Source organism: Epinephelus fuscoguttatus, linkage group LG20 (assembly GCF_011397635.1).
Source record: "Epinephelus fuscoguttatus linkage group LG20, E.fuscoguttatus.final_Chr_v1".
Taxonomy (NCBI): Eukaryota; Metazoa; Chordata; class Actinopteri; order Perciformes; family Serranidae; genus Epinephelus; species Epinephelus fuscoguttatus.
In genome coordinates this window covers 8911322-8937695 of record NC_064771.1, presented here as the reverse complement: position 1 = coordinate 8937695, position 26374 = coordinate 8911322, and the positions used below count along the sequence as shown (strand labels likewise).

Below are 26374 nucleotides of genomic sequence, written 5' to 3'. Positions count from 1 at the left end.
CTGAGCAGATATTTCAGCTTACCTGCAGTAAATCTTAGGTCCAGTATCACGCTAAGAAATCAGAGGCCAGACTTATGATCTTTAAAGCACTTGTTGCCTCCCACAGTAAAACAGATGCACATCTCTGTTTGGAGGCACTGACTTTACTTTGTTGCCCTGTGGCTACCGGCTCCTTCTGAGTAGTTAGGGAGGGTCAAATGCAAAGGGCAGATGTCTCCACAGGGATCATTAATTAAACCTCTTAGAACCTTGATTCACGGTAGTCATCTAAACTTTTCCTTGTCAGGGACCACAGCGAAAGGTCAGGGATAACCCTGCTTTGCAGTGGCATTTAGTAAGCCCTGGGATCAGGCTGGGATATCCCACGTTTAAGGATACAAGTGTAAAACAGCTGATTGCCCAGCACTAATGAAGCTGAAAGCTCTGGCTTAAGCTGTCAGTACACTCCAAATGAAGTGCTTTGTTCAGTGCCAGACTGAGCACATTTGGTGTCCAAGGCACTATGTAGTATGCTTAGCAGTAGTAGTAGTATTAGTAGTAGCAGTAGAAGTAGTAATAGTAGTGGTAGTAGTAGCAGTAATAGCAGTAGTAATAATAATAGTAGTAGGAGCAGTGGTAATAGTAGTATTAGTAGTAGCCTAGTAGTATTGTGATTGTTATATTTATTCCAAACTAGGCCTTGTCTGAAAAGCCCTAATGAAACTGATTTTAAAGGTACTTTGAATGTACGCTGCCTGCTCATATTAATATGATGCACATTTCCCTGCAAATAAAAAATATGTACCTTTTTTGACCAAAGTCTCTGCAGTTTGATGTTACCTAAAACATATTACAGAGGATGCCAGAGTGCATACTGAGAGCAACAGAGCCCTTCTGATTTAGTTTCTGCTGTCCTTGTTTTCCCTTAGAAATGTTAGGTTATGTAAGGTTATATCTGCCTGAAACACATACAGTAGATCTGCCATACTAAGCATTGAAGTTCTCAGTAATATTTAACTTGTGTGAGTGCTTCCTCAGATTAGATTTCTTAGATAAACACAAAATACCAAGGCCATGTGCTGTACTGCAAACAAGTCAGTTCAGGACAATCACAGAAGAAGCAGTAAGAAATACACAGTGCATTGCTTTGTTTTTGGTTTTAAATGCAAAACAGATGATGTGTTTTTAATAAAGCAATCCATCGATTTATTTATTTGTCAAATGAAATCATATAAAGTACAATTCTGGCGAAATGTCATTTCTTTTGTCTACTGTTGGTGGAGAGAGCCCCTTTACACCTTGCATTGAAATGCGTTTCATATCCAGCTAGTATCTCGATATGATTTAACCTGTTTACATGTACACCTGGTATTAATATGTGCCTCCAATGTCCACAATGAGATTTAATTGCTCTATCAAGCTCAATCAACCAAACAGTTGTCACAGTTTTTCACCATTTGCTCAGCTATTGCTTAATAAATTGCTCAGTTGTGATATCAATCAATCAATCAATCAATTTTATTTATAAAGCCCAATATCACAAATCACAATTTGCCTCACAGGGCTTTACAGCATACGACATCCCTCTGTCCTTAAGACCCTCACAGCGGATAAGGAAAAACTCCCCAAAAAAACCCCTTTAACGGGGGAAAAAAAACGGTAGAAACCTCAGGAAGAGCAACTGAGGAGGGATCCCTCTTCCAGGACGGACAGACGTGCAATAGATGTCGTACAGAACAGATCAACATGATAAATTAACAGTAATCCATAGAGAGAGAGAGAGAGAGAGAGAGAGAGAGAGAGAGAGAGGGAGAGAGAGAGAGAGAGCGAGAGAGAGATATGCAGGTAATGACAGTATCTTACAACAACATTGTTGAAAGTAATAATATTATAGTTATAGTTCTGGTTACTGCGGTACAATATGTTGAAAGTATGTATTAATACCTGGCAGTATACATGTGTGACAATAATCATATGTGTATAATAACAGAAGAAGTATGACTAATGACTAATGATGGCAGCAACAGCAGGAGGCATCTGGCAGGACCACGGCAGCAGCACAACCACACACGTCACGCTGTCCAGGCACCGCTGTGATATGAGTTAATCTGAGAGACAGTGGAGCACAAAGGCTCCGGAGAAGAAGCCGAGTTAGTGACATCCAGAATGGCCGGGTTAGCTAGATGCAGTAATAGGATACGAGAGAGAGAGAGAGAGAGAGAGAAGGAGAGAAGGGGCCCGGTGTATTATAGAGGGGTCCTCCGGCAGACTAGGCCTAAGTCAGCCTAACTAAGGGCTGGTACAGGACAAGCCTGAGCCAGCCCTAACTATAAGCTTTATCAAAGAGGAAAGTCTTAAGTCTAGTCTTAAATGTGGAGACGGTGTCTGCCTCCCGGACCGTAACAGGAAGATGATTCCACAGGAGAGGAGCCTGATAGCTGAAGGCTCTGGCTCCTGATCTACTTTTGGAGATATGAATTGCAAAATTTCGCTTGAATCCTTTCTTCGGACCAAACTGAAAGCAGACTTGGTCTCGTCATGACTCCATTCATGAGTGTCTTGAATATCCAATAAGCTTTCTCCCTGTTTTCCTGCTAGCAGCTTAGCTTGCTAACTGGCCAGTTGCTGCTTCCGTGCTGAATTGGAATAGTTGTGCAGAATTATATATCTGCCCATGTAGTTGTTGTATGTGGATTGGAAAATGTAATTGTGTTCAGTGTGGTCACAATGCGTCCCTGACCACCTCCAGGCCAATCAGATCACAAGTTGTCTTCAATAAATTTTGGGTGCATTTCAGCATGTTCTAAAGCACTGTTTGTATGTATAGCTGCTAAAATTAATTCACCGCAATTCATATACAATCCACTTAATCATGAACCAGTAACTCATGTTTAACCCAGGTAATTGGGAAGGCTGCAATCATGTGACTAATGCACTGATGGGAGTAGAGCAGGAGGTACTAAAAAGGCCAAAAATTTCCCAGTAAGCAGGCACACTGGAGTGGTAGATGGGTCAAACAATACAGGACTTGTTCCCATGAGACCAGTTTTCAGAACCATCTGAAACCAGGTGAACTTTGAGTTATTTTAAGGTACGTTGTCATCATGTTTCTTTTCCTAAACCTAGCCTCCATAACTTAACATGAAGTACGTCACATCATTTGTGGGACGCCATTTCCCATGAATTACGAATGCCATTTACAACTATACTTTCATGTGGTCAAGCACTATACAATTGTCATCCGATCTACAACAAATGCATTTTACTGCAAGCCGTAAAAGAGGTCTTTGTATACAGAGACATTCTCAGAGCCAACCTAGGCAGCTCTGACTTGAAATTCTGTTGTGCTGGAATTCCTGCGCTATGGGCTGTAAAGAAACGGAGAAGGCTTTGATTAGCCTCCGGGCCTCCTGCTGCAGGTGCCACTCCTCCTCGTCCAACAGGGGATCTGATTACCAGACGTTAAGCCCTTCTGTTCTCTTATGTTCCAAGAAGAGCTGACCTTGGCCCACAGGCAGATGCTTCTGTAATTAGCTGGATATCCTCTACGATGCGGCGCAGATAAATGAAGCCACCCAGCAGAGGACCTGCAGAGTGTGAACTTGCCATGACATGTGAGGGAAGCCCTGTGTTGTATTTACACTGCAGGAGCTGTCACAAGTCCTCAGGTATCAGCAGTGTCACGTTATGCAAGTAGTGCCCAGGACCTGTAATCCCATTTGTCTTTCCATGCAGGCCAAGAGGGATTTCCCTGTGGCTCACTGGCTGTTGTTTGATTTGTACAGGTGACCCAAAGCTGAGTTCGAATAACTCGTGTCACAGAAAGTAAAGGAATAAAATAAAAAAGTGGATGAAAGTTTGACATTTTAAGTCAAAAAAGCCCTGAGAAGTTTTGAGGATGATTTAATAGAAAACACTGGCTCTTTAAAATATAACAAAATCATTACAAAAAACTGTGATCTATATTTACTTTTTCTTTTTACTTAATGTTTCATTTTTAATCTTTTTATTTCATTATTCCTGTAAACAATGACAGCATGCAAGCAGATCATCTCCTGTTAAACTGTTTAGTGTGTCACAGGTGGTTCAGGTGTTTGCAGGGCTAAAAACACCATCTAGTGGCCAACTGGGAGAACTGTGGCACACACACAATATATGGCTTTAGGATCAGGATTGTGTTTACTATTGGCATTAACACTCTTAAGCTTTAGTGGTAGGGGAACCTGTGGAAGGTGTCAAAGTTACCTCAATATTTGTTCAAGTATTAGCATCAGATTTAGTATCAGCATTGCCACTATTGTCCATAGTAGCATTAGTAGCCCCATATTAGCACAAGTATTACTATAAGTACATACTGTATGTTGGCATTGATAAGCCTGTTAGCAGCAGATGTACCATAATACAGCCAAGATTAAGATCAATAAGATTGGCATTACCTACTTAGTTCTAATAAGTATTTATCCTTTACTTAATCAAGGAAAGTAGCACCACCATCATAAAAAAAAACATGCTAAAAATTAAAAGTCCTATGAGCGAACTTTGACTTACTGGGGCAATCTACCAATTTTAGACATCAAGCTCTATTTACTTGTCTCACTTGACTTACTCTGCTTGTGCAAGCAGTTTTATAATGTCTCCTGTGGCTCTGCAGGAAGCTTTGTCAAGGTAAGATAATCCCTGATGTTGTCATTAGGGTTCTTGATAATCATCATCATTTTTGTTCAGGCTTGGAAACTAAAATTTGATAGCAGAGAGCCTGAGTTACAAGTCGTGGAGTTTGCATGAACCTACAAGACCTGTTAAATCCTATATTAAGTGATTAATATCTAGGTGGTCCAAATTTTAGTGTAGTGTCGTTTATATTAAGCGTTTATCATAAATTTTGTATGTATAACTTGTTCTCTAACTTAGGCCGAGTGTGGCCACCAGATAAATGGAACAAAAAGTCCAACTTAATTTAATATGTGTGGGGGAGACTGGGTACAGTTAGGGGGGCAATTGTAACACACTCAAGTCCTCCAATCAGAAACAAGCTCTACTCTGCACACGCTCAGTGTGATTGTCTCTCTGCCTGTGGAAAAGGAGCAGGATCACTTCGGCATAAGTTTTTGACAAAGAAATGATTTTGAGGTATGAAAGTTACTTATTGGATGCAGTGAGAATGGGGTTGGTGGTCACATTAGTTTGATCTTGCTTCCTAGAGGGCACTGTTAAAAATGGTTGTTGTTTTTCAATGAAAATTTTCAAGTTCATTTTTAAGATTCATTCATTCATTCATTCATCTTCTAACCGCTTCATCCTCTTGAGGGTCGTGGGGGGGCTGAAGCCTATCCCAGCTACATTGGGCGAGAGGCAGGGTACACCCTGGACAGGTCGCCAGACTATCGCAGGGCTGACACATAGAGACAAACAACCATTCACGCTCACATTCACACCTATGGACAATTTAGAGTTATCAATTAACCTAGTTCATTTTTAAGATTGCTTCCTTTATTTATTTTCCCAATTAAACTGACAAAGAGACAACCTCCTTGTATGTGACAACCAACCCCACAATGGGACATAGTTACCACAAGTGCCCAAGATATACAATATTTGACAGTCCATATCTTTTAAACAGATTTCGCTTAAGGAAAGTAAGGTCACACAAATGAAATAAGAAATTATTCATAAACAGATTTTTCAGAGTTTATTTATAGTTTATAGTTATATAAAATAAAAATATAAACATGTTATATATTGCTACTGACTACTTTACACAAACAAACAAAAAAAAAACACTGACAGAGATGGGTTTGCCGAGGGCATATATAGTAGACAGGGCCGTGCACAGGCTAATAGAGGGGCCGGGACTCAAAGGCAGAAAAGGGCAGTGGGTCTAGCACAATACAGTATGTAATATAAATCGATAAAGTAGGCTACTAGTCATAAATAGCTAGCTAACAACCTAGCTGCATACTCTGGTATGTAGCTTTTTAAATCTTTGTGCAAAGCAATTATCACCAACAGAAATGCTTGTAATGTTAGATGTGCTATGGGAGGGGCATCTCCCTGTCTGATATTTTGTTTCAATCAGCATCTGTTTGGCAGGGCAGGGAGAGCAGGCTGTGCGTGACAGGGGGAAAAAACCGGCATTTTTCTTTGCGAGGCAAAAAGGACAGCGGCTCAAGCACCCTTTGAGGTCTGTGTGCACATGCTTGATAGCAGCTAATATTTGTACTTTAACATGAGTTCTTTTTTGAACACCTGCATATTTCTGAAGTGGCAAGTTGAATCACTTGTAAGGGAGTATTCTGTGCTCTGAAGAGAGTGCCCCCCTTATGGGCCCCAGTGCAACTACACTGGCTGCACTGTCTATATTTGCGCCCCTGGCCCCCGGTCTCCCCCAGTCTCCCCTACTTACGGCATTCCTGACATTTACATTAGTAGCTATTTGTAGGCTTATGTGTATCTGGGCTGGCTTTGCAGGAGCTTTTTGATAGTACTGATGTTAATAAGGTTAGAGAAAAACAGTAAATTTACAGCTTTATAACCAGCAGCTACAGTTCATTTTCTTTTTTTAAGCCTGTTGATATTGTACACGGTGACGTCAGACATATGTGATCACACATTTCTGTCACTTGCATATAATACAGTAAGCTCCTTACTTACAGAAATCCTGTAATCTCAGTTCAGAGCTGGGCGCAGCGCAGCCAGAAGATGGAGTCATGAGCGCAGCAATGTGTGCGCCTCTGGTTCACTCGGTTCACGTCGCACAGGAGGACCGTTTCTCTGCCATGGGCTGATTTGTATTAGAGCTGAAGTGCAAACTCTACCAAGAGTTTTGATTAAATAGAGCAGTGTTGAAATATTAGATTATTGGCTTTGGAGTTGGAAAGAAATGATGAAATGCGTTCTGCTGTGAGGATTTTATTTTGAAAGTTTTGGTGTGGGTGGGCGGGTGTGCGCACTTGGCATCTTCGAACAGTTGCGCTGTCGACGCACATCTGGAGAGCGGGTTCGATGTGAATTTGAAACAAGCTGCCTCCTCCAGCTGCCCGTTAAGTGTTCAGATCTGTCCACTTTCTGACCTGCTCTCAGTCAACTACTTTTACCCATCCAACGTGGAGCGTCACAGAAACATTGTGAAGAAAAGCTGCAACTCGTCGTTGGACTGCACAGCCCAGCTGCTGCGGCAGTCCCAACAGCTGGATGAGGGCTGGAAACATCTGCAGCGCCTGTTCCGGAGTGCCTAAAATGAAGCGGCAGCTGAACGGCTTTGTGACGCCTGTCCTGGATGAAACATCCCAGGAATGAAGCAGAGCGATCTATGTGCATCGCAGGCTCATGGGACGTGATAGGAACCAGTTGTGTTCGTTTCAAATTATCTGGAACAGTTTAAGTCGAGCAGGAACAGCCAAGGCCATCAGTCAGGAATGAATCAGATGAAGTTTTCCTCTGAGGAGCTGCGTTCTCTCCCACCGAGACCACCGGGGTTACCTGCAGCCTCAGCTAAGAGGCGGTTTGTCAAGTTGGGGAGGAAGACAAGTGATGGCTCTCAGCAGTGAGTATGAGCAGCTTTAACACTTTGTAGACATGAATTCTAAGACATTTATGAGGACTATGTTGACTGGAAAAATCTTTGTCACCCTTGCTGCTTCTCATTTTAAGAGAATGTGCCATTCTCTTCTTACACAGTCTAGTTTTAAGGGTAAATCAGACAGTTGAATGTTTTATTTAGTCAAGGGGGAGCAGAGAATGATTTGATGGAATGACCTGACCTCATAGCACATTTGAAGTCATACATTACTGAATGAATGCACTTTTTTTTCAGCACAACAGGAAATATTATTAAATACTCACTGACCTCTAAATACAGCTGTGTAATGTGCACGTGTGCCATCACATTCCATCATGGCACTTTCACTCCTACCACCAGACGTCAGACTGTTGAACCAACACTATTATCTGAAATCTTAAATCTCTTTTACCCAAGTGGTGGTGTAACAGCAGAGAACCTTTGAACCGCGGTGATAAGAAGCTTACAGGCTTGGTCAGAAGTAAAACAACACTTCATTATTTCATTAATGTTCTGAGAGAGCTGAGAGAGGTGAAGGAGACTGGACGGCATTGTGCTCCAGACAGACATGTATGTATATAAGCTGCATTGTAGCGTGGTGATAGGACTTCGTGATGTAGGTTTATGGGCGTGATCTTCATTGGTGTTTAAGTGCATGTTTGTAGAATTTGTTTTGCTCATTTTGTGTGACTTTTCTCCCTCTGCTTAGGACTTTCTTTTTCTTGTCTTTTCTTATTTATAGTTTGTCCTTTGCTGTTGCATCGGTTGTAGTTCCTCACTGTGTTCTATCTTCTTCTGCTATCCTTTGTTCACATGATGGGAAGAGGCTCTGTTGGTCCCTCCTATCTGTCTTACTGCTCTTTTCACAAGGGGTCTAAGTCAGAGGTGATTCAGTGTCTTGATCAAGGACCCCATCCTTGTCCTCTGTTCACCAGATCAGCTCCATCCACTTGCAGTTCATCCACTAGCAGGTCAGTAGAGGGTGCAGCCATCAGACAGCCCAGCAAGAGCCGCATCCGTCGCCAGACCAACCGCCTCTCAGGTGTCTTCCTCCGCGGCCCCACCTCCACCTCAGGCTCCATGGCGCTGACAGCAGGCATCAGGTCCTCCCTGTCCAGGAAGGAAAGCAGTATGTAACAAAGAATTTATATTTCTCTCTATTTCTGTGTCATTTTAACTTTAATAAATCATTTCTGCTTTCATTTTAAGACATTACTTTAAAGGTATGCTATGCAGGATAAAAGGACAAAAGTAATTTCTTTCAATTTTCAATTATGACCCACAAGAAGTGTGTGCAGAGATGCTGCTCTCTGCTTGTATTTCTTTTTGTCTTCTCATTTTACTGTGGTCGGGACGTTCCTGGGCACAGTTTAGGGCAGGACTTTATGAAAGGGTAGTGACCAGATGCCAGACTGCAGGCATCCAAGAGGAAGCTACAAAAATCAGCAAGCATTGTGACATAAAAAAAGCAACTATGAGACAAAACTGTGGGCAAAGCTGGGGTTGGCTTTCACTTTCACTGGTAATACTGTTTACAAACAGCTGACACTTCCTGCATAGTGTACTTTAAAAGAAGCCACCGATTTTACACATTAAGGTCTGTTTGTTGGTCACAAAGAGTTGTCTTTAAATACAGTTGTATGATGTCTTATGTTGTTTTGGAGGAGCTGTCTGAATAACCATGATGATGTCATTAGGATGATCTCAGTTTAGTCGTACAGACTACAAATTTAAAACAGAAGCCTCCATTAGTAAGTGAGGACATGGGCTTGGAGGTGGGTTTCTAACTGGCATAGAGAGTCTAATCCAACAAAAGATGCTATCAGTTGAATCTTTCTAGACCCTTTGCTGCTTCAATTATGACCTTTTTTTTTTTTTTTTTTTAAATGTCTCTTGTGAGTTCCCCAACTTTATGAGAGTGCAATGCTACATATCTGACTGGGGCTTTAATTAGGGTAAACAAACAAAACCATCACTGAGACAAGTGACAGGTGTTAAATTGTATTTCAGTGTCAAGTAGTTTGTGGACAGATTTGTTTACTTTCATCACTAGTGTTGCAAAGTTTAAGAACCAAATAATCATAAATAGCCCACCAAAGAGTAGCCACCGTATGGTAGAACATATTAATATATATTTAGACTCATTAGTAATGTTGATAGGCTAATTTAGACAGAATAGGCTGTGTTACCTTCATTATAAAGCTCAAATATGTTTTGCATACCCCAAAGCAGGGCGAGAAAATCAAATGTGATATTTTTGACCAAATACTTCAATATGTAATACTGAGCCATTATTGAAAGGTTGACTATTGTTGCTTTCACAAAATATTTACACACTGAGATTTTTTAAATATAATCATAATGTGGATATAATGACTGCGTGGGTAAAGGTAAATAATACAACAGCTACAGCAATCTGGTAAGTTCAGAAAATTACATCACTTTACTGTAATGCAGCCTTTAAACCCAGGAAAACACAACACTTAAGATATTATGAAATCTAAATTCTAAGATAATATCTAGCCTTATATTACAGTACTGATATAATATGAATATATTGCCCAGCCCAAGTTACAAATGCATAATAGTGTGATAACTGCTCAACTGACATCAGTCAGTGTACATATTCCATAAATTCCTACTAGTACAGACCATAGGTTTACTGTATACAAGCTACCAAAGTAGTGCACTGCACATATTTAGGCATAGTGTATATTTTATGATTGTCTCACTGGGTTTATGGTAAATGGTAAATCTGCCAACAATGCTAATGAACCACATCTGAGACCCAGCACTAAAACTTCCTCCCTATGTTTTTGTGTCGTGTCACGCAGTGATCTCTGCAGACGCTTTAAGAGTGGACGATCCTTCTGAGCTCTCCAATCAGATAACAGCTCCAGGAATCCTGAAGATCTTTGGAAATGAAATCTGTGAGGGAGCTCACTATAAGAGCGTCCTGGCCACCACACACTCTAGTGCTAAAGAGCTTGTCAAAGAGGCCCTTGAACGGTAAGGCCATGTGCTATCTGTGTGTGTGTGTGTGTGTGTGTGTGTGCGTCTGCCAGCCATATGTGTCTGCTTTGTATTACCTTGTGTGTCTACAAAGTGTGAGTTGAAATATGTCCATCCACATGCTTCCTCTGCTCTAATATACCTCTGTGCTACATCATGTGTATATGAAAGCAGTCAGAACAGTCCCTGATGCGCAAAACTTTGGCCGCTGATAAAAGCAGGGCATGTTCATGTTGTTGTGATTAGTATATTTCAGATGAACAGAGTTGACCTGACCCGTTCATAATCGCAGTACAGTTCACACAGTGTGTGCCTGTGCCAAATAGTTTATTTAATAGGCCTGAAAAGGTCTGAAGCAAACCTCAGATTTGTGTGAAAGACAGCCAGTGTCGGCCGGGGCTCTGAGGCGGCCTCTCCAGAGAGTGAATGTCTGTCAGTCGTTGCTTATGTTTCAGCCAAAAACATAATGGAATGATTAATACCAGTGGTATTCAGCTTGTAGAGGAAAGAGTAAATCATTTTTCTTTTCCTTCAGTGAAAATTTACGCTATGGCAGTGACATTTAGCTCAATCATTACTAGATCTCATATTTAGTAATGGGTTAGCAAATACATTGAGCACATAGCAACATTATAACTCTGGGTAAATTCATTTCTGTACTGTGTACAGGTCTAATGTGATAAGAAGTTACTTCGATTCCAAGAAACTGTGAAAACATCCCTCTATCAGTCAGCATGTTTGCATATTGGAGGGTTTTATATTAAAGCTGCTATAATAAATATTTTACATCAATAATGGATCAAATGATTATGTATAATGTGAGAGAGGTTGCATGTAGTGATAAACTCAAAGACTATCACCCGATTCTGCAGTTCCCCCACAGCTCTGTGAAGCACTTTAGCATTTTTGAGCTCATTAATAGTCCACAACGTTGCTGTTTTGGTTCACTCTCACAGCTCTCATCACTCTCACTTCCAGCAGCAGCAGGCAACAAAAAACACTGATAAATCTATTGTTAGCAGACGGTGAATAAAATTGAGTACACTGTAGCTAAAGAGCCAGACATTTCCAATTTAGTGTTGGTTAAGAGCAAACCAGAGCTTAAAAAAGTGAATATTAATATATTTATATGATGGCCAGAGAAATGATGCTAACGTTGCTGCATGTCTGCTGGATATGTAAATAGTCAATTGTCTGCTGATACATTATGTTTACAGCTTGTTGTGTTGCCCCTGAGTGGTTAAAAATAAACTTATATAGGTTTAAAGTGACTTTCTGTCATTTTTACTAAACTGCAACACAATTATGGGATAATGGTAAATGACAACACATAATGTAGGAGTGGTGCAAGTAGAGAAGAGCAACGTATTCTCACAGAATGTTTTGTGTGATATCCTACGAAAAAATGCGTGCACAACATTTTGTATCATATCCTATGAATTTGCACCCCACAAATGATGTTACGTTCTTAACGCACAGTTACATAATTAACATAAAGTTATGGAGGTTAGCTTTAGGCAAGTAAAGTTATGGAGGTTTAACATGGTAAGGACGTACATTAAAATGACTCAAGGTTTACACGGATCTGAACACACAACTCAGGGGAAAGTCCCAGGTGAGAGTCAATTTTCTTGTGACCCATCCACCACCCCAGCCTGCCTCTTTACAAGTGCTCGAGACTGCTCCTTATTTACTCCGGTTAGCGTGTGGTTCACATGATCCCAGCCTTTCAAAATACATGGGATGTACAAATTTTGTGCATTGCTTTTCATGGGAAAACATACAAGAAATTTGTGAGAACACCGTGAGAAGAGTCATGAACTCAGTATAACCCATTCTTATCCCCAGGGCATCAAATATGACATCTTGGTCAGTGGCATTTTGCACATGATTTAGACACACAAGGCACCCTTTCAGCATCCTTAAACGGACAGACCAGGCTTTCAGTTATCGCAAATGAAAACCCATGGTGGTTGGGTCAAGCAAACACAGAACATTGACCAAAGAGACTGCTGTTTGTGTCCCTTGTGAAACCAAATGTCAATGCTAAGTTTTTGTTTTAGGTGCATAACGTAGTTAATGGCACGTGACACACATCACGTACGCCGCATCAAGTATGTCACGAGACAAACTCGCTAAGTTACTTGTGTAATGAATTTACGTAACAAATATACTTGTTTTAACCCAAACCATGATCTTTTTTTCTACACCTAATCAAGTATTAAAACCTAAAGTAGTAGCAGAAACAAAGAACACAGAAGTTTATTTTTAAAAGACACTGTAGCATCTAAAAAGCATATAATGACACACCATCCCTCAGTGTCCGAAACTGATGCTAGAGAGGTCTCTAGAGTGTTACAGTTCGAAGCATAGTGCCACTGACCAAGCTGCCATATTTGCTCGTTTCCTTGCCCTTCTGGCGCGATGACGTATACAGCGTGCATAGCAACGGGCTGAGATAGAGCAGTCGGACTTGTTGTGCTCACCAGTTTCCATTCGCCACAGCACGGTTCTCTATCTCCTTTGTTTGACCTTCTACCTCCCTTCTCCTCCTCAATAAACAAAGCATTAGCAGAACAAGGTTGTTGTTGTACTGCTGCTTCAAGAATATAAGCAAAACAAGCCCGAAAACGGCACTAAGAATGGCGTTGTCAAGCATCTTGTTATCCGGAGCGAGGACTACAGTGTTTTCTTCCATCTGCCCTGCCCCCTATCCAATCAGAAACCTTCCCTGCCCCAAACCTTGCGCAGACCCAAATAAAGGCGGTTAAACTGATCTCCCATGTAAACCCTCAATGAATGAATATTTCCCATGTAAACTACAGGAACTACCCATTGGTCCGACAGCCGATTGGTCTGACATCCCATTGTTCCGACCATATTAAACCCATTGTTCCGAAGTCCTGTTGTTCCGAAATCATCATGATGCCCTGTGGTTAAGGTCTGGTTAGGTTTAGGCACAAAAACTATTTGGTTAGGGTTAGGGAAAAGATCATGGTGTGGGTTAAAATGAAAAAGAAAGTGACAAGCCATGAGCCTGCTTTGCCTCAAGCCTTTCCCAGCTGACCCAGAGCCGGTGTCGTGGCGCACCATCAAGGTAGAAATACGCCCGCCTGGAGCTGTTCAGCACCGCGGACCGTCGGACTAATGGGATGTCGGACCAATGGGCTGTCGGACCAATGACATGGACCCGTAAACTACCTGGAAAAACTTTAATTCCGAATGATTTCATTCAGATTTATTTCATTCTGAATGAGAAGCCATCATGTAACCGCACCCAGTTGGTGAGAAGTAGTTGATTCTCTGTTGTTTTCAAGAGATCCAGTTCATTATCACTACGTTGGATGCTTTGGGGTTATGGAAGAGTAGACATGTCTGAAATTTTAAAGTCCTACATATAGGAGCTTTAAATAGACAGTCTTATCAATTGTGATTTACAATGCAAGAAACCAAGAGTTTCCAAAAGCACACCTTTGGAGTGCTAAAATAATTTTATCCAGCTAGTTTTATCATTATGATGATAATATGTTGACAATCTCATCTCTAGGTATGGCCTGGGCAAGGAGGAAGCAGAGTCCTATGTTCTATGCGACACCATTGGCTCCACTGGAGAACATCGGTGGAGGACGGAAGGGTTCCGAGTGGTGAGCGACAATGAGAAGCCCCTCCTCCTGCAGTCACTATGGAAACCTAGAGAAGGCCTGGCGAGACGGTTCGAAATCCAGAGGAGAAGCTCAGTAGAGGAGAAGATATCCAAAGACAAAGACACCATCACTGCTGGTACAGTGTCTGACAGTAGCCGCGGGGTCATCAGCATTTTACAGTGTCCTTATTCAGGGTGTCTGCATGTCCTGGAATAAAAGTTTGCACCATTAAATGAAGCATTGTCAGTATTAAAGCCAGTTTTAGAGTTCTCACAGTAAAAATGTGGTTTATTGGCACGCCGGTTTTCCAGTGAAAATCAGCCAAGCCACACAGACCAAACTATATTTTAATAGGTCTATGATTCCTTTTTTTCCTTTCTTTTCAATTTCTGTTACAAATTTGGACCTATTTTTCTTTCTTGCTTCCATTAAAAAAGTCAGAAGTTTTAATTTGATGAACATCACAGACACCATGTGATTCAATTAAACTCCTACCAGTGACACACCCTTTCTTTACTGTTTTAACATAATGCCATAAAAGCTTTACACAGCAAATGATCTTATCCAGTGATTTTTACAAAGAATGATGTGTCAGAATAATACACAGAACGTTCTGTAGACGCTGGACACAAACACTTTATGGCACTGTAAATGTGCAGGGTGGACCGCTCACTGTCATTTTTACTGGAGGCCACAGCTGTGGTTGACACAGCTGTGGTCATGGTGTCAGTTTTGTGTTTTGTTTTTATGAATGGTGCAGCTTGTGATAGCCTTCTATCGGTGTCAGCTTGTGGATGCCTGCTGAGTGGGTGAACTTTTTATTTTTCCATGAGCTGTGTCTGTCTTTCCACTGAGGTCTGTTTCCTGTATGGGGCTTCTCTGTGTTGACTCTGGCACAAACACACGATGTACAAATGACCGAACACACACATGCTCACCAACACCTCACCTTACTGCAGGAAAAAAACGGGTGTTGCCCTATCACTATGTTCCATTACTCATGTAAATAGCAGCTCAGCTTTTTGACAGCAGTTTTTAATCAATTCTAACTGTTTTGTTTATTCGTCTCCCTACTAGGAATCAATGCCCAGGCTCGAAAGCTGCAGAAGAGCCGCTCCAGAGTGACCTCCACCCTCTTAGAGAGGACCATGGGGCGAGGCCACAAACTGTGGAGGAGCAAAAGCGAGATGGACCTGTTAGATTCAGACACAGAGACCAACCAGGACACAGATCGTGATACATGTCACAAGGAACGAAGCGAGAGTCTGAATCAAACTCCAGTGCAGAGTTACGAGTGCCTGAAAACAAGCCCCAGACAGAATCACATTCATAGCCTTGTGGTTCCCACAGAGGGGGACAGCAGGTTGCAGGCCAAAACAGAGACCCTCTGTCCGTCAAGGCCAAGAGGCGAGCGCGAAGGAGAGGAGTCAGAGAGGGAGGAGACGGAAAGCAGCGACGATAACACCACACAGTACTCCATTCACCCTCCTCATGACTGTCCGTACCTGCTGCTGCTGCAAGGCTGCAGCCTCACACAGGTATCTCATTCACACACACACACACACGGCATTAGAGTTGGGAAGTTGGGGGAGCTGTTTTGGTCGAAGCTTATGTTAACTACAATCCCAAGGTGCATCTGGGCAAGAAATGTCAAGTCACCAAGCTTAAAATTCTGTTAGGTGTGCTGGCAGCTGGCAACTAAAGATAACAGTGTTGAAAAAACTGAAAACACAATCTGCAGTTAAAATCATTTTACTCTCAAAATCTGGGTCAACTGTAGACAAATTAAGTAACTGTTGTCAACTCTAACGACAAAGTGTTTTGTCTACCTCTGGCTGGCCTTCTCTCTATCCACCTTATTCCTAGCCACCATGATACCTTATGTAAATTGTGGGCGCGATAGTACGCTAATCCTCTTTCCTGGAGCAACTAGGAAATAAAACATGTGACACACACCACCTGTTACAACTCAGATAGGATGACATGATCATACCTCTGCCATCTCTGATGGCCATCTCAAAGCATCAGTTGTTTTCCTTTTAAACCAAGCACATTAGCAATAAGCTTGCCGTGCTTCGTTAGCATTAGCGTTATTAAATTTAATGGAGCCAGAGCTAGCTTACTGTAAACATCTACACTTTTAAAAGACTATTTATGAATTCTTTTGACTCATTTACAGACAAAAGCACATTCAGCGAACATTTAAGATATTTTGGTATTAACTTTAGCTCCATGTAAAATCAATCACGTGATATTACCCAGCTAATGCTTCACTTGTCCGTCTTAACAATGCAGTTTACATGTTTTTTTATAACTGATGATTTTACTAACAAAGACCACGGCAATAAAGATAAAGATTTAAAATAGTTTATTACATATGATGGAGTAAAGGTCTGGAGGGAAGAATGAAGGGATGAGAATTATGGGATGATGGGATGTGGGATAAAAGGATGAGAGGTGAGAGATGAGAGGATGCTGGTCAATGAATGAAGGATGATATATGAATGAATGAGGGTCAAGGGATGAAGCATGAGAGGATGAGTTATGAAGTGATAAAGAGATGAAGGATTAGGGATGCATGGATGAAGGTAGAGGGATGAAAGGATGGGGGGATGAAGTTTTAAGGCTGGGTCTTCAGGTTATAGCAGTAACTCAGCATTTCTCCACAGGGCACAGAGTGCATCATTAACCAAATACAATTTAGTTTGAATGCTTACAGATTATGTTTAAAAAAGCCCCATTCATTGTCAGCAAGAACAGCATATTCAGTTTTCATCAGATGGTATCTTCTCACTTTTTGAAAGCTTGTCCTGGATGCTGTTAGTTAGTTAACGTTAGCAGTTCTTTATCAGATTTAGGAAGTTACTTGAGCAGCCCTAGCCAACGATAGCCAACGATAGCCGAGATAGCGCGACATTTGACACATCAGAGAGCTGTCATCCTAAAAGACATTTTCTCTTGTAACACTGAGTAAAATGTACTGGTTGAATAGTATGCAAGTATGTGACCAAACAGGGATATGTTAGAACTGTGATCTTGATTCACTGTGATTTTTTTTCTTCTGGATCATTAACTGTGAGGATGCTGATATTTTGCCTGGGACATGTAGTTTTAGCTTTAGCTTAAGTCTTTTAGCATGATTACATGTATGTAGCCATACGTAGGCTACTGTACATGCAATCACTTTACAGGATTCTTGTTTTTAAAGGTGGAAATTTTAAAAAAAGTAAGCCAGAGATGGCCTTTTTAACCATTTCATGATGTTAACATTAATTTAATTAGCTAACTAAAGCTGAAAAAAATATGCCAGTCATCATTTTCCCCACTAAAGTCAACAGTCGTCAGTTAGAAATGAGAGGCTGTTTTTAACTACTTGTGCCTAAAATTATTTACCCATTGTTTCAAATATTACAAATATTCTGTCCTTGTTATTGTAAACTGGATAAGTTCAACAGGTGTAGCTACAATAGGCTAACAGAGGTGAGCTTTAACAAACAGTGAATTCCACCTCCACCACCTCTTACAGAAACGACTCACATGCATGCAGGCTGATTTTGGTTCTTTACAAAATGTTCACATGTGCATTGTATTACATTCAAAGAGCTCAGTGGAGTACTGTGTTATGCCCTTTACTGGTGTCAAACACTTCAGGGCTGCAGCATCTCGGGATAAAGAGAGAGTCAGAGGGAGAATCATTACGCGAAAGGTCACTGAACAGTACGTCAAAAAGCCGTGTGTCAAAACACTGATCAGGAAACAGAAAAAGACACCCCTGGCACTGCTTCCTGGCTGATTACACATGGTTTAAACGGCATGCACACACACAGAGGCTAATTCTCACATGATGTGATTTTGACTCTGCGTCACAGTTGTTTTCCCAAAAAGAGCATATAATCATCTACCACGAAAAATACTATTGTGAACGAGGTTTAGGGAGTTTATCTGTGAATTAATTCAGCTTGTTAAATCTGTCCTGTTGGAATAGACGGGCATCACAAGGGGAATGTCAAACATAATAATCCCTGCACATTGTGCCTGCCACTCACTGTGATTAATAAAAGATTGTTTGTCTAATCGGGCTTGGATCAAGAATTCTAATACCTCCACATGATCAGACTGCTTTCACTGGGAGAGACTGTTGTAACGTAGCTGCTGGTGGAACTAATATTAACAGACCACAGCTAAAAGGAGAGTGAATATTGGACTTAGATTCATCAGGTGGCCAGAAACATGACTCATATCAACCAATATTGACATATCAATAGAAAATCAAAAGGAGAATATGTAACAATGGACACAATAAGTTTGAGATGAAATCAAAAGAATGGAGAATATCCACTCAATTGTTGCAGATTTGTGGTAACTTAGAATTTTTCTCTGCACTCAGGACTTTGTCATCTACCTACTTGCTGCGCCAAACATTGTCTTTGGTCGGCAAACTGCTCATGAAGACGGGTCAAAGCCTGACATCATTCTCTTTGCCACTGACATACTTCAGAGACACTGCTTTTTCCACCGCCATGGTGTTGGCAGCCCCACCATGCTCAGTCCTTGTCAAAACGCCATGGTGACGAGGAATGGCGAGGTGCTGAGAAAAGAAGTGCAGCTAAATCCTGGTGATGTCATCGGGTTGGGACAGCACTACCTGTTTCTTTTCAAGGATCCCTTTGCTTTGACACACAAGGTAAGAGTGGCAAACAAGAGAGACAGGAAGGTGAGGGCAGATTGTGTGAAGTATCTACTGTATTATTTCTACCTGGTAAAATCTTTTTTTTTTCCAAATTCCTTACTTGAGAACAAATAAACTTAAATATAAATCCTAATTCTTGCTTCTGTCTTGGAAATGAAGGAAGTGAATGATGCTGCTCCTGAAACCAGTGTGACTGCTGTCCCCTGGATGCTGGGTCACACCACTTCTGCCACTACAACAAGCCATACAAGAGAAATGATCCTCTGCAACACCTGCATCACAGCTTGCACTGACTTCGAGAGCTCAAGCAGCAAACAGTCCTCAAACAGAGGTCTTCCCTTTTTAAAATCACCTGAAGGCCACAGCCTGACTCTGGAGTATGACAGCGAGGACGAGGATCGCATTGTCAGGGAGATAGTTGCTATGGGAAGGACCGGCGTCAAAGACAGACCCCCACTGACTGTTGCATTTTTGCTGTGTCTGTGTGTGCGGTATTCAGCCACATGTCTTCATACCTCACACCTGCGCAGGCTGCTTTTGCTTATTGCAAGTGGAGTTCAGAGTGCCATGTGGGTGAGTTGTAGAGGAGGAAGATGTTACAGAAGATCTGCTAGACATTAATGAATTGATTTTTTCTTTGGGGCAACATGCAGCACTAACGCACAATACAAACCACAATGATATAGGCGTGGTTACACGGCCATTTGAAATGGTGACATTTTAAGTGTGACCATAATTACTGTCATGTTATCAACAGACAACCAGATTTCACAAAAATGTGTGATATAAACACAAGCTTTTATCACCACATTACATGGTGGTGGAATGTGTTCAAACTATGTGCTAGAAAGGTTGTGAAACTGCACCAAAAAAAAATTTGGTTAGGTTTAGGAGAAAATGTTGTAGCTAATATAGTAGCTAGGTTGAGAAAAAGATCAGGGTTTCCCTTAAAATTAGTATGTATGTAGTGTACAGAACGTAAGTACTTATAACGTGGTGTTAGTACATCACTTAATTTCACGTAACTACGTAATGTTAAGTCTGTAAAATTAAATTAACTTAACGCTGAGTTTAGTTTCACATAAGACACAAACAGCAGTCTTGTAGATTAAAGTCTTGTGTTTGTTTGACCTGTCCACCTTCCAACACAAAATTTCTAGCTCTTTACGCTACCTATGGGGTTGTAACATTAACCACCACTCATTGCGTGAAATTGTTGAATTTGTGTGTTCACCACGACAAATTATCCTGTAAGACTTTCTATTGGCATTGTTTCTGTGGTGCCACCATGTAATTTTAACACATTTAAGGTTTAATGTTAGGGATTTAGGATGATATATCAGCAGAAATGGACTATAAAATAATGAGTAGGTTTCCCTTAGCGTATAATCACCTGAAAATAAGAATCGTGTTTTTGCAATCTCAGAATGAGCCCTTTATATCTACATAGTGAGCGGGTCCCTGTCCTCTGAGATCGCCATGTTGCACTGCCATGTTTCTACAGTGGCTCAGAACAGACAAACCAAACACTGGCTCTAGATTGGGCCATTCGCATTTTCACGTCAGTCGACATAGTTCATAGCTTGGGGTGTAACTGTGCACAGAATTCATGGTTCAGTTTGATACCATACAGTGGTGTCACGGATCAGTATGTTTTTGGTACAGCAAAAAAAATGAGAATGCCAGAGAAATTTCCTCGATTTTTAGGAAGTAGGAATTACAGCCTGGCTAAAATGGGCTTGTTAAAGTCTGGGTAAAGCAAAATCAGTGATTTCTTTTTAAACACAATATACGTGTCATAAAATACTTGCTGAAAAGGTGAAAAGACGGAACTGTGTAGTACTAAATTGTGGAGTTTGACAGTTCAGCTGTTTTTCAGAAGTTCTGTGTCCTACTAGATCAATACTATGTTACGACTGACATTAGAGTGCGTAGTATCAGCGTTGTTTTTTTTCACCCACTGTGTGTCAGCGGTGAGTTTGCTACATCCCACGAGCTCTCTGAGCTCTTTCAGTCTAATAAATACATGAATAAACATCTCTGTTATATGCCACAATCATACAGTCACAAGCCTAACAGCCATCACTAACATACCTTTTAGTCTTTCTGGCCTGATTGGCTACCCTGCTCACTGCTGTGGATGTGTGCTTTGTGCTAACAAGAGGCTATAGCCTTGCGGCAGCTCTCGTACCCTGGTTCAGGGGGGATTATGCTGTGCAGCCATATGTGTGTGTGTGTGCTGCTGGTTTGGCTGCTAAAGAGAGTTTGTCGCAGTGCAGTGGCTCATGCTTCGACCGCGGTCGTATATGTAACTGTGCCACTGGGTTAGCTACTGAAGAGAGTGCAGCTGTGCGGTGGCTCAGTCTTTGGCTTGATGTGTTTTTATCCAACATTCTGTCTCACCATTGCCTTCATAATTCACAGCAAAACTGAAGTGGCTCCAAACAGCAGACCTATAGGTTATCGCAGGATCTTCAAATACTTGTCTAGTAATGGCATTACTAACCATCTTCAAAAGAGCCAGCTTAGCGTAGCGTACCTTCCAGTGCGTCTCACTCATAGATTTTAATAATAGGTCTCACTAGAGTAGAATGTTTTGGTTTGGGGGTGGGAGGGACAGACAGCATGTTCCCTGTTCTGTTGTGTGAGCTGCCTTGTTGAGTAGAGTGGCACTGGGAACATTATATTAAACACAGTTTAAGCTATGTGTTTTATTTTGCAAGTGTAATACAATAGCTCAGTGTCTCGCATCATGCGTAATGCATACCGAACCAGAAGCCTCGTACTGAATGGTTTGATACGAATACGTGAAGGCCCCTGAACAGGCTGATCTAGCCCTGTTAATTTGAAACATTTTTTAAACTCCATTTGAGTCTGACTGCAGCCAGAACACTTTGGTTTGTTGCTATAATATTACCAGTACCATGTGATGCACTCATTGCAAAGCCTTCTTTTGTTGTCACACAGGAGCACACCCAGGACTTAGCTGCAGTTCAACCTGAAGTGTAAGCACACATTACTGTATTTCTTCAGCAATCACTTGTATCACAGTTCACAGACGACACTGCTTACCTGTTCTTCTATATTGCAGTCTCAATGGTGAAGGCTCAAACCCAGAAGACCTCCAAGTTCTCAGCCATCATGGGGAGATCTCAGGACTTCGCCCCCTGGTGGTGTGGATGTCCAACAGTCTGGAGCTGCTGCAGTTCATCCAGTACCAGCTGCCTCTTATTCTGGAGTGGAGAACCCGAAAAGAGCAGGGACAGGATGATGAAGAAGGAAGGGAAGATGACGAGAACAAGGAGGTGGAGAACTTGGGTGGGTCGCCTATTTTTGATACAATGATCATGTGACCATATGAAAAATTAAAGTTGCACTATGTACAACTTTTAAGCCAAATGTTTCCTGCCTTATCAGCTGAAATCATGATCGTGACAACACAGATTTGCTTTTCTTGCTTAAAGTAGTAACATTATAGAAATGTGTATGTTTGTGTGTTATTTTCAGCCCTGTTGGAGCTACGTCTGTCTTGCATCCGTTCAGCCACTGAGGAGACAATGGCTGTCCTGGAGGAGGTCATCATGCTCGCCTTCCAGCAGTGTGTGTACTACATCACCAAGGTGAGAGCATGAACGAGCACACCACTATAGCATATGCAGAATTTAAATAGACGTACTTACATAGCGCTCCACTGTCTTCCATGGGAAACTAAACATCTACCTTCCCTTAATCAACAAGGACCTTTTCTTGGCTAAAGAAGAGTGAGATCAGGCTTGTGCAGGCGTTCCAACTGTTCCTCCCTCAGCTGATTATGATGTGTTGTTAAAGAAAAGGAAAATAATCAGAGAAGGGGTGAGAATAAAGAGCCCAGTTAGCAACTCTGACAGCTTACTAATTGATCGACCAGTCACACTGCCAGACCACACTGGGGGCATTATGACATAGGAGAGAGACAGGACACCAAGGGCCTTTGTGTGTGTGTGTGTGTGTGTGTGTGTGTGTGTGTGTGTGTGTGTGTATGTGTTGGGGGAGGATGAAGGAATTAAGCCAGAGATCTCCAAGCACTGCCAAGGAAGCTTTACATTGCAACCTATAATATTTCAGCACAAGTCATGTTTAACCTTCAAAAGACTGTGACAAAGAAATGTGTTGCCCAAACCAGGAACCACTTCTCTGTGAGTAAAACCTGTCCAAAGCAAGATCTCAAAGTCACACTAATCAATATTCATATAACCTGTAATGATGGATCACATGATTATGTTTAATGTGAGAGGGGCAGTGTTGGGGAAGTTACTTTTAAAAAGTAGTGTTTGCTCGTTACTCGTTACTTCTTAAAAAAGTAATCCCTTACTTTACTTAGTTACCCTCTGTGAAAAGTAACTTTTTACGTTACTCATTACTTTTACGTTACTTTTATGGTGCTTGACTTTGGGTAGAACCCCATCTCATTTCCTAAATGTGAAAAAATCCGAGTTTCCCACTGGTATTTACCACTTTGGTGATAAAATAAAGATTAAAGAGTGAGAGTTAATTTGTGTTAACTAGGCTACATGAATTTGTTACATGACAGATTACTACTACTAATAGCCTATTTGCCAGACCTGCTGCATCACTGAATGAGGAAAATATTAATATTCACAGACACTATCTTTGAACAAATAGTGTCATATTCATGAATAAATCATTTTCTGTTCTGTTATTACGTGTGTAACTGCAAGACTGTGTTTGTGTAACAGACTCATACTTTGCAGTAAGCTACAGACCTGCACGAATAAATTAATTCATTTTCTCTTCTGGTATGGTATGGTAGGTACTTTATTAACCCCTCGGGGGGAAATTTCAATGTCACAGCAGCAATTTAAAATACACAAAATAGGAGCTGCTGCAACAGGCTGCCGTTCACACAGCGCCAGGAAGGTAGGCAGGTTATGATTGTTCTGTTTTCTGTTAACACAATGCTGCATTTTATTGATGTTTTGGGGGTCGTTTTGATTTCCTTTGAGGTTCCGGGGTCGTATGTTGCCCATGTCTGAGGTCTGACTAGCGAGGTTAACGTTACATTAAACAACAATTACCCAGCCATACAAGTGCAGTTCGCTGTCAGTATATAGTTGGTCGACTTGTTCAGAATCGCCCAGGTCTTGTACATTAGTTAACGTTACTGTTTTGTGTCCTTGTTGCTGGCTCGGCAGTACTTCGGCCCGTAGAGCACAAAAACCATCAGATAAATCCTGGTATTCAATATCTTGGACATGACCGCAAAGTACAAAATTATACACATCAAGGGATTTATATGCCTTGAGTTTTTCATGCGTATAAACGCTGGGTTTCTCCACAAGATATAAAAAAATGCCCGGCCACTGTAGCTTAGGCCATTTCGTTAGGTTGGTGACCCACTGACCCGACATTAAGTACGGGTCAGGAAACCTCACTCCGTTGCTAATTGTTAGCTTATTACAATAAACTAACCTGTCTTCGGTTGACAAACCATTAAAATAATCCGCTGAGGCGTGTGTATCTTCCATATTCCTCATACGATTCTTGATTTTGGCGCTCCTGTCTACTACTGTACTGTTGACATGGCAACTGTCACAGTTCCTGCCTAGTGGCAGGACAGGCAGTGTCACCGTCAAATCTGTCCCCGGGAAAAGTAATGTTGTGCCCAACTGACAAAGTAACTACGTTCCGTTACCATATTTTCAGTAGTAATGTGTTGCACTACTTTTTACCCAATTAAAGTAGTTACGTTACTGTAACGCGTTACTTTGTAGCGCGTTACACACAACACTGGAGAGGGGTGGCTCCTATGGTTAGAAAAAAAATCTCTTGACTGCAGTTTCCTCCAGCTCTTTGGAGTGTTTTAGCCACGTTACTGGTTTGATTCCATCTCACCGCTCGCATCAACCTCTTTTCCTGATGTAGCCCACTGTTTTTAGCAACAAGTCCCTGATATATCCAGTGTACACTACCCACCCAGCACTAAACAGCAGACAAACAAAGTTAGTGAATAGCTGGTGAGCATAATGGAGCATTAAGCAGTGAAAGAAACAGATATTTGTCTCAGGAGATGGTGGAGACCAAAATAGAGCCACAACCCCATCTCCAAAAAAGTTGGGAAGCTGTGCAAAACATGAATAAAACAGAATGCAATGATTTGTAAATCCTTTTTGAGCTATAATTAACTGAATACAGTACAAAGATTTTTAATGTTCAAACTGATAAACACCTGCAACACGTTCCAAAATGGTTGGGACAGGAGCATGTTTACCACTGTGTTACTTCACCTTTCCTTTTAACAACACTCAGTAAGTTTTTTGGAACTGAGGACACCAATTGTTTAAGTTTTGAAAGTGACATTGTCTCCCATTCTTGTTCAGCAGTCCAGGATCTCTACTGACGAATGTTCCATGTGCTCCATAATGCACCACACATTTTCAATGGGAGACAGGCCCATACCTGCACTCTTTTACTACAAAGCCACATTGTTATAATAGGTGCAGAATATGTCATATTGTGTTGCTGAAATAAGCAAGAATGTCACTGAAAAAGACATTGCCTGGATGGCAGCATATATTGCCCCAAAACTGGTATGTACCTGTCAGGATTAACAAAGCCTTCACAATGTGAGAGTTACCCATGATGCCATGGGCACTAACACACTGTCATACCATCACAGATGCTGGCTTTGAACTTTGAGCTGGTAACAATCTGGATGGTCCCTTTCCTCTTTTGCCCAGAGGACACAACAATTTGAAATGTGGACTCGTCAGACCACAGCATGCTTTTCCACTTTGTGCCAATCCATATAAGATGAGCTCACGCCCAGAGAAGTCGGCGGTATTTCTGGATGTTGCTAATATATTGCTTTCAAATTGCACTGTCGAGTCTTAACTGGCACTTGTAAATGCAGTGACAAACTGTGTTTACCAACAGTGGTTAACCAAAGTGTTCCAGAGCCCATGTAGTAATATCCTTTATATGATCTCGTCGGTTTTTAATGCAGTGTCGCTTGAGGGGTCAAAGGTCACAACCATTTAATGTTGGTTTCAAGCCTAGCCCCTTACGTGCAGAGATTTCTCTGGATTCTCTGAATCTTTTGATAATATTGTTGATTGTAGATGGTAAAATCCTTTAAATTCCTGGCGATTATTTGTTGAGAAACATTGTTCTTAAATGTTTGGACCACAGTTTTTCACAAAGAGACCATGACTGAACCTGATGAGGATGCCTCTTACAAACCTAGTAATAATACTTTAATCTGTTACCAATTAGTTTACTTTGAAATGTTCCAAACTGATGTTTTTGAGCATTTCCCAACTTCCCCAGTCTTTTGTTGCCCCTGTGCCAACTTTTTTGGAACATATTTCAGGCATCAGATTCAAAATGAGTGTATATTTTACAAAAAACAATAAAGTTTATTCGTTTAAACAATAAAAATGTTGTCTTTGTAGTGTATTAAATTGGATAAAGCTCAAAAGAGGATTTGCAAAT

At 41.3% G+C, this 26374-nt stretch overlaps 1 protein-coding gene across 1 annotated transcript in view; it reads left to right on the top strand.

The window, feature by feature from the left end:
- The first annotated feature begins 6718 nt into the window (after positions 1 to 6718).
- The window catches only part of LOC125880794 (ras-associating and dilute domain-containing protein-like), a 41498-nt gene continuing 21842 nt past the window's right edge, over positions 6719 to 26374 (top strand). Inside the window, exons 1-10 of the mRNA XM_049563527.1 lie at positions 6719 to 7522; positions 8473 to 8666; positions 10372 to 10546; positions 14097 to 14329; positions 15271 to 15731; positions 18581 to 18877; positions 19043 to 19456; positions 21851 to 21888; positions 21975 to 22201; positions 22391 to 22503. Of these exons, the coding sequence (XP_049419484.1) occupies positions 7395 to 7522; positions 8473 to 8666; positions 10372 to 10546; positions 14097 to 14329; positions 15271 to 15731; positions 18581 to 18877; positions 19043 to 19456; positions 21851 to 21888; positions 21975 to 22201; positions 22391 to 22503 (2280 nt within the window). The 5' untranslated portion in view covers positions 6719 to 7394. The remainder of the gene's footprint in view (positions 7523 to 8472; positions 8667 to 10371; positions 10547 to 14096; positions 14330 to 15270; positions 15732 to 18580; positions 18878 to 19042; positions 19457 to 21850; positions 21889 to 21974; positions 22202 to 22390; positions 22504 to 26374) is intronic.